Here is a 9697-nt window from a genome sequence, read left to right on the forward strand (position 1 = left end):
AGGCTCGAAATCAGATGCTACGAGCCTCCAAATCCGATCTCCACAGTTCAAATTCAAGATCAAGATTTACGAATACCCAGTCAAAATTTCAGCCCGATCCAATGATTAACGAATCGGAAAACGTGATTTGAATGTTGCCTGGTCGGAATAAAAATCTACAGCAAAATAAATATTTTTCTTCTCTCTTCTCTCATGATGAAAGCTCTCTCAAAACCCACTCGTATGTGCTTAAGTCTTTCAAAGACTTGTATCAATGAGCATAGCATAATTCTCAAGGTTGTCCTATTTATAGATCATGAGTGGTGTTTTTTCTTAAATCCAGAACACACTCAAAATATGAATAAAGCGGATCCAATTTCAAATAGGAATGGAAATAAAAGAGAATAGGATTAGGTCATTGAACCTTTGGCCGGACAATATGGGCATATGCCCAACACTACTCTCATATTGGTAGACGCATTACTTGTTGTTTTGGACAATTCTCATCTTGTAAGCTAACTCTTGTGATTGAGTTACACCAAGGACGTAGTAGCTATCTTTGTGGAAGGAAAATCAGCTTCGATGGTAAACTACACTAAAGCAGACAAAAAATATTTTTTGTTTATGAACGGATTTTTAAATTCCCTAGACATAATTAGAAATCTTCGGTGATAATTATATATTTTCTTGATTCCCTTATATTAAAATTTTGACTTTGCAATTGAGTTACGCCTAAAGTCAATTTTCTATAACATTCTTTTTTTTTCCCTTTCGGTTTCAACGCAATATATGCATCGCTTTAAACTGCCTAATTCTATTTACTATTCTTTTGTTTGATCTACTACACTTTCTAGTAGTATTAAAAAGATAATGTTTGCTAGCATAATCAGCTACCTTCCTTTAGTTTAATTTTTCTTTTTTTTGATTTACCTTATTGATTTGATAGCTAATTAGTTGAAAAAGGTTAACCAACACGAGTCTCACAAAGCGTAAGAGTTGCTCTTAATTACATCCATTGAATGGTTGCGTTTATAGTAGCCATCATAATGTCACTTACGAGAGAACTGTTTTTAACATAATCAAGACATGAAACTAGTTCTATTAACTCTGCTTAATGACGAGAATTAGAAAGAGGAGACACGAGACGAACAAGAAGACAACTCTATAATATATTGTCCTTAAACCTAGGAATGGTGTCGAGACTTTATTTCGTGGTATGTCCTCATACATGGTATCTCCCTTCTATTTTATCTACACAAAACTAGTCTAATAATTGTTTGTGTTTCCTAGAATCTTGATTGCACATTAATTTGTACCTAAATAACTCTCACCTTGATTTTTGTCTCTTCCATCATTCATAGCCATTTAATGAGTCCTAAGTTGTAGTGTAATAAGGTCAACTTTACAAATTGTCTCAGTAACCGTCCAATTTCTTGTAATTGCTATGTTCCATAATTTTTTTCAACTTAAGTTGACAAGAGCAACGTGGAACTTAAACTACATAACATCATTTACACTTTCCTTATAAACTAAAAACTTCCTTCATAAGATCAAAGACATCTCCCAATTGCATTCTCCGAAATTTGTTTCTTCGACGATTGATGACAGGTGTACTTATTTTAATTAATATTTTATCCGTATTAGAAAAATATATTGCTTTATTAATATATAGAAAATGAAGTTCTTGACTATGTATGTGTTACGTTGTTGGCATATTCCCTAAAGTTAGTGGCGGCAAAATGGTTAGAAAAAAATAGTTGTTCACCCATATTATTTATTAAAAAATGAGTTGGATAATGAACGTTTTAAAAACGGGTTAAATATAGATAAAAATCATATTATCCACTTCGAAAATGAATAACCAATGAATAAGTAATGGGTAACTAATGGATAACTTTTACCTTTGTAAAGACTTAAATTGGGGCCCTCAAGCTTGGGAGACTATGATTTCTCTCAAAAGTGATCATATTCAAAAAGTAATGGATAATATGGTTGGTAATCATATTATCCGCCGGTCAACCCGTTTCTTATCCGTTTTTTATATTACTCGTTTTCGACCCGCTCATATTCGACCCGCCTTGCCCGTTTGCCACGTTGCCACCCCTACCTAAAGCCAATAACATATCAGTGAAATCACACAAGTAGAGTTACAAATAGAATCTGGAAAAGGTAGTGCATGTGCACAATTTACCCTTATCTTGTGAAAGTAGAGAGGCTATTTCCGATAGATTCTTGACTCAAGAAAAACATAAGCACAATACTCATACAAATGAAATACGTTAATGGAGAAGAAGCCGTGGAAAAGAAACAATAATAACAACAAGAAAAATAAGATAATCGAAGCAAAAAATAACAGGTAATAATAGAAAACTTAGGAAAACTCGGACAAAAAACTTATGGAAATAATAAATTTAGGCATGTGCTGAAGTAATATGGGATATTTGTTTTGTTCCTGTTAATGGAGACGTAATCTATAGCGGGATCAGAGCAAATCTATGGTTTTCTCGGATAAGTAGCTAAGACTAGTCTCCTTCTTTGTACTGATGCACAGTATGCTTCCACTGATCATACGAATGTAACACTTTAATTTGCTACCGTCATGCGTTATGTCTTTATGCATGTCATTGGTTCTTGAATTCTAAGTTTTTCATTTTTATATTGTCCATTAATATTTGGGGGAAACTAAATGTTATTTCCTTAGGGATCTCCGAACGAAAAGCCAAAATAAATTCAATGAATCATGAGTGAGATATTCAGAACAGAACTTACTAAAAAGGCACTTTCTGGAGAGTGTGGATGTTGTAGTTTTGACGTTTCTCTACTGTGGGTATGGCCAAAGGATTTTGAATAAGTGGACTTATGATTTTTCTTTTGTTAATATTTTGTGGAATATGGTACGCATTGGCTTTAATATTATGTTCAATTTAAGAATCAAAATCTCATGGTCTCACTAGTCAATTTATAAAGAGACCAGCAACGCTTACCAAGGATCATGAGTTAAATAGATAATTAATTTTTTTTAGTGAATTTGGTTAATAATTGAGCAATTTTAAGTTAATCGAAAAATTTAAATTCTAGTCTTGAAACTTAAAAGATAATTTCATATACTAAAAGTTAGTAAACGAGAAAGTAATGTTATCAAGTGCCTCATTAAGTAAGAAGAGACATACGACCCGTTTGTCCAGAGATATTTTTTCATTTTTTTCGATTTTTTTCAAAAGCGTGTTTTCCCAACTCATAAAACTGCAACGTTTTTTCAAGTGAAATGCATATTCAAATATAATTTCAATTTTCTAATATCATTTTCCAACGTAACTCCAAACACTATTTTTTTTTTTCAAAAATTACAATTTTCATGTCCAAATGCCTACCTAATCTCACTTACTATACATTATTGTAAATGTAGGTTAATCACTCTTAAAAGTTTCAGCAATCCAACAATTAAAAACTTCAGAGGCATTTCATTAAAAAAGCGAATAACGAGAAGAGTATAAACTATTGTATTTGATTAATGAACTTAAAATAATACTAGTAATTTTGGAGTTTACTTATGCTTGATGTGATAGTGGGGAGCCAATGATTCTTATGATATTCTATTTTCGTAGACTGATTTAATAATAGCCTACAGACTTACAATACTCTAATAAGAGTGGCATAGCTTGTATACACTATTCACAAACATAAATTGATAGCAACATATTATAGTTTTAGACATTAGAGTTTAGATAATCTATAGAGACAGAAAGCAGTCTCATTAATTTGGTCCAAAGAAAGTAAAATTTGCAAACTCACTCTTTCCTTCTTTATATGTAGCTCGCTTTATTTCTTTTTCTACTTTTCCTACTCTCACGTTCTTTTATCACTTTATAATTACATTTATGTGGAACCATTTTTTTTCTTTTTAGCTTTAGACAGTGTTCCTAAAGGAAATTTGAGGAGGACTTTTACAAAGATAAGGAAAAAGAAGCAAGTCAAAACTTTGAGGCAATTGAGCCAACCTGACTAACCCCTTCAAAAGGAAAAAGAAAGGGTAAAGCTTTAAGGCCCGTTTGTCCACAATTTTTTCTTCTTTTTTCAAATTATATATATTTTTAAAAATATTTTATCCATGAAATTTTACATGATTTGAAATTTTTTAGAAAATGAGTTTTTCAAAAGACCACTTTTTCAACATTTTCAGGAATTTTTTTTCCCTACTCACAATACTATAATATTTTTTCAAGTGAAATATATGTCAAAATATAATTTCAAATTCCAAATATAATTTTTCAACTTAACTCCAAATACTATTTCTTTCAAAAATTATAATTTTATGTCCAAACGCGTACTAACAGCTTGTTTGGATGTATCGTATTGTTACTTTAAATACAATGTTTGTTTTGATTGTTATTTAAATTTTATTGTATCGTATTGTATCGTTAAATTCGTCATTACATAACGACGAAATGTGTCACTTTATGTAATGACCGATTTGGTGTGGTCGCTTCGTTACTTTGTCTCTTTCTCTCAATCTCGCCCTTCATTATTATTAAATAATTTTATTTTATCGTTTACCTTACTTTTTTATATAATAATTTTACCATGCATTAATTTTTCTTTAAGTTTATTCTTTATATTGCGGATGCGTAATATCATGAAATGATAACAAACGACACAATCTATCTAAATATTATATTTATCAAATGATACATTATAATATAATATTATGAAATAATAAGTAACAACCATCCAATGAACAAGCTGTGAGACTCGCAACGAGCGTGCCCACACTTTGGTCCTTATATTTTAACAAAGCAAAGAAGCCAATGTCTTTGTCTATCGGTCAGAAGTAAATAATATTATCACAGATTGACAACGAAAGAAAAGAAAAAGTTGGAGTGTCCCTCACAAGAAAAACAAAGGCAGCATTGCTTATATCGTCCCCTTTTTATGAGTCTTTTCTTGTTGGAAGTTTCTCGTCACTATCCTCCTCTGAGAGCTTCTCTGCCCCAAAATCCGTTCAATCTCTTTTACTCCCTTTTTCCTTCTTTTAGTTTGTCTCTTGCTATACCCTGATTTTCAGCTCTGTAAAAAGGACTGTTTTTATTGGTACTCTTTGAGTTTAAAAAAGACATATACTGCATATGAGATATGGATATTAGAATTTTAAGCAAGTTAATATATATTTTTTGCTGGGAACCATCCAGTTTCTAAATTCGGATGTGTGGGTGGGATTCTATTAAGGAACGGAATAAAAACTGTAGAGGATAGGAGAGGGCATCAACCTTGCTCCTAGATGCAAGTTAATTCAAAGTAACACAAAGCCTATTATTTTTTAATAACAATTAGTGTAAACTTCGTATAAATATACATATTTGTGAAATTTTCTGTAATTGAAAAACGAGTATCCTAAGGGTTATTAGTTCACAGTCAAATAATGCGAGAAATATAACATAAGATTGTTATCGTAATAAACAACATATGGCGTGAAGATAATAATGATTTTTAAACATTACCAATTGCATAATGGTTGTTAATAGTTAATATACATTATTCTATTCAATATTCATTCCTATATATAAAAAAAATGCTTTCATAATCACAGAAAAAAATGTATTTGAAGTTACAGTTAAAAAAGAGTATTTTGAATTTGAATGTAAAGTTTTATGTGAGAATTTAATGTTCTTATACACCAAACTAAACAACCCCTTAGGCCATCTCCAACCCTTACCTATCTTACCTCCATTTTCTCATCCAAAATACAGTAATCTCCAAAATGCATGAAAGTTACACCAATCATTACTCTATTTTTACTTCAAAAAAAATATATTTTATTTTATATTCTTCTCTCTTCAATATTATATTATTATCTTTTATGTAAATTTTATTTTCTTATGTCTATTAAAGAAATTCTATCTTTTTTTCTTTTTTACATATTCATCATATATAATTTAATATAAAATTATTTTATACCATAAATTTTTAAATAATATAATTTATAAGAAAATATTATAGAATCCAAATAAAAGTGAAATCATTGAGATACAAGATAATTAAATATTAACCAAAGTTAAGATATAAAATTAATATTATAAAGATATTACATAAAAATAATTAGGTATATATAAAAGAGATAAATTAAAAAAATTAAATAATAAAAATAATAATAAAATATACATGAATAATAATGGGAGAAATGATCAGTATCTCATATTTGGAGGAACTCTATTCATCCCAGTCTTAAAGACAAAAATGGAGAAGTGTTGAGCTCCATATGGCAAAAATTGCCCCACCATGGAGAAGTGGGGAAGGTTGGTGATGGGCTCAAGCTATTGAAAAAGTTACGGTCATTAATATCTATAGTGTAGGCTTGGAATTACTAGTCTACAACACTTAATTTTATATTGGTAAAATAAAAATTATAGTACTACCATTAGGGGAGGACGAGACCTTTAGGCTTATAGTAGGGAACGTTGGGGAATCTTTATCTGATAAGAAAAAGGCTGTCAAATATGAAGTGTGAAGTTTATTGGATGCAACCAAATATCCTGTTAGGGCTCGTTTAGTTGGAATACGATTTATATCGGTATAAGTTATATTGTGATAAGTTATGCTAAAATTATTGTTTATTCACTGTTTGGTATATTGTATTAAGCATGACAATTTTATAATTTCTAAGAAGAATGTATAAGTTATAACGGTGCTAATTACCCCACTATCTATAAGGTATAAGTTATTCCGGTATTAAAATTAACACTGTGATAACTTATATCTGATTTGCTAACCAAATAGAATATTAAAGTAGTATTAAATTTTTATATCACCCCTATACCTTCTTATACCTCGTACCAAATGACTCTTGCTACGTTAAATTAACCTCTAGTCCGTAGTCTGTATATATGCAGAAGCATACGAATTACTTATTACTCTTCTATTTTTTAATATTTAAATCAACTGAAACTGTGCCTCTCACATGAGGATGACTCTAATTCTCCTCCGAAAAATATTATTTGTATCTCATATAACTTATATTAATTGTATAAGATTTTTTTTGTGTTATAAATTTATGGACCGAGTTAGAAAAATTGCCTCGTATTAAAATTTTCCTTCCCCTCTCTATATAAAACGATGAAACCAACAAAGGTCTTTGCATTATTCCTCACTCCTCAGTCTTTCCTCCCTCTCAAAAAGTAGTGAAGTTTACATCAACTCTTTGCTTTCACAGCCTAAAATCCATTTCGAAAGCTGCCTTTATTTATAGCCCCACGTTTTCACTCTCTTTGCCCATTCTGATCTCACATTTTCACCATTCTCACTTGTTGAAATCAATGGAAGCTTTTAACCTACTCAAATTCTGGCGAAATACCAGCACCGATACTGCTGCTGATGATCGGGACATTGTCTCTGAACTCGATGATTTGGACTACGTACGCAACCCGGCGATTGAAACTGATGAAGAAACCGATGACGATGAGGACTCCTTCTTCGAGTTGGTGTTTACTGGACCAGATAGACGCCCCAAAGTAGACAACAACAACCCAAAGTGCATTTCTGTTAACAGTCCCCGCAACCCTGAATCCCCCAGAGACGTTTTCTTTAAACAAAAACCCTTTGCAATCGACTCCAACTCAAAGCCTCAATCTCCGATTTGGATCCTCAAATCAGCCCCCAAGTTTCGGGTCTTCTTATTGGGCTTCAGGAAGTCTAAGCCGGAGAAAGTGGGCATTGACGATTCAGCTACGGCAAGCCCAAAGATTCAGAGCAAACGCTTTACGGCGAAATGCAAAGCGGAAGAGGTTCCGGTTCCAATGAGCCCTGTTTTTACAAGAGACAACAGTTTAAGGAGCAAACTGCAGAAAGAGAAAGAAGAAGATTTGTCAGTTGACGAATCGTTGAAGAAGTTTATAAGAGCTGATGTGCCCAAGTATTTGAAATTGATGAAGCCTTTGTACGCCAGAGCTTCAAAAAGGTACACCGAAAAAATTGGAGTATCGCCATTGTCTTCTCCGTCGACGCAATCAATGTGCTCCTCACCCAGAAAAGCATCAGAGGAGGGAAAACAGGGGAACCGAGTTGCTGCATTTGGAGCTGTTCGTAAGCACCTAGGTAAAAGCCGGTCTGCGGCGTCTACATTTGCCGGAGCTTCACCGTCGCCGATGAACCGGAGAGACGATTCACTTCTGCAGGAGCAAAATGATGGAATCCAAGGCGCTATTCTTCATTGCAAGAGATCTTACAGCTCAGTTGCAAAAGGTACATATTATGTCCATAAAGTTTTCTATAGTGCACTTAAGTCCTTAATTTTTTCAAATTGTGTTTGGTTACTTTAGATTTGACTAATAGTAATTCTAAACTTTACAGACTGTTCGATGTTATTACCAAGATCTGGAAGTGAAGATCTGCCAAGAGCCTCTTGGGAGGAACTGAACAGATGGAGTATCTGAATAGTAGTAATATTTTGAAAGTGTAAAGATAGCGGGAATAGGAAACTAAAGGCTTTGTTCTATTCCCTTTGCTCTGCTATCATTAACTATTTTTGTTTGCATCAGTAGTATTCAGTACAAGTAGTGTTGAAAATAGAGGAAATAGGAGAGTAGTAGTAGGATATTAGAGGAGCAGTGGCTCTGAGACGTCACATGAGAACGTCCGTCCAAGTAATGAATAGTGTTTTGGTTTATGTAAAGTGACTGTAAAAGTATCTCAAATGGAAATCAGGAGATATGATTTTGTAAAGATCCACATCTTTTAAGTGTGCCTCTTCTTTCTGAGGCTTTCTGTCAAGTGTAAATTTTCAAGTTTTGTTATTATGTTTTTACGGAATCAATGTTATCATCAATGTCACTGACGTTCCAACGTTACAGCTGCTGCGAGCTGGACTGCGCATGACTTGCCTTGTGTTCTTGTTTTCTCCAGTTTAATGATTCACTTGTAGGGTGTAGCTAGAAATGGAGTGCTCCGTCTCCTTTATCTGTGAGTCAGACAAACAAGTTAGACTCATATAACTACACTCAATTTAATTCTTTCTAATACGTCCTTAATTGTTTTTTTCCCGGCTAAAGATAACTTGTTTAGCAATGCCTCCAAGGGCAGAAGTAAGAACAATATAAAATAGAAAGTAAAGTTATTTTATTTAGCTTAAAAATAGAATGTAGCATAAGTTTTGCCAAATATTTCCTTTTCCTACAATGTCTGTTGAGAATGCTATTTATAGCTAAACCTAGTGAAACATGATCCTAAGATCGAGCCCTCTTAAATGACAATAAAGAGGTCCATTAATGAATATGTAAAGATATGCTATGAATGCAAATATTCTCTGAAACAGCTGCCCATTTAATGCCTGAAAATATTCTTCATTAAATACTTTTCGATGACAAATATTTAATTCTGCTCACATTGATCATGTTCCCCTTGGGGTCAGCCTGATGTTGTCACTTGCAGCTATTTTTTCCCGTCCCACTTACTACGCAATTTATTTTATACCTGTCTTCCATTCCACGTGTCACGCTATCGTTCGAGTATTAATATAAATCAATTTTACCCTATACAGATAGTCCCCCTGTTTTCCAGTGGCATATCTTTGTGTTATTACGAAGTTGGTGAAGATTTCTTTCTTAGCAGAAAAACTTCTGAAATCCTTGTGAACAGTCTCTGACACTTGAAAGGACGCATGTCTTCTCGTATTTATTTCCCTAAACACGTGTTGCCCCACGATTTCGCAATATTTTTGTCACTTATTGAG

General features: G+C 32.8%; 1 protein-coding gene across 1 annotated transcript; it reads left to right on the forward strand.

Annotated features, from left to right (window-relative positions):
- The first annotated feature begins 7113 nt into the window (after positions 1-7113).
- LOC107828692 (putative membrane-associated kinase regulator 2) lies at positions 7114-8739 on the forward strand. The gene is made up of 2 exons (XM_016656056.2): positions 7114-8211; positions 8320-8739. The coding sequence occupies exons 1-2, from the start codon at positions 7287-7289 to the stop codon at positions 8400-8402; spliced, it is 1008 nt and encodes a 335-aa protein (XP_016511542.1). The 5' UTR covers positions 7114-7286; the 3' UTR covers positions 8403-8739.
- Positions 8740-9697: the final 958 nt, after the last annotated feature.

The sequence above is a fragment of the Nicotiana tabacum genome, chromosome 6, assembly GCF_000715075.1.
Source record: "Nicotiana tabacum cultivar K326 chromosome 6, ASM71507v2, whole genome shotgun sequence".
NCBI classification, from domain to species: domain Eukaryota; kingdom Viridiplantae; phylum Streptophyta; class Magnoliopsida; order Solanales; family Solanaceae; genus Nicotiana; species Nicotiana tabacum.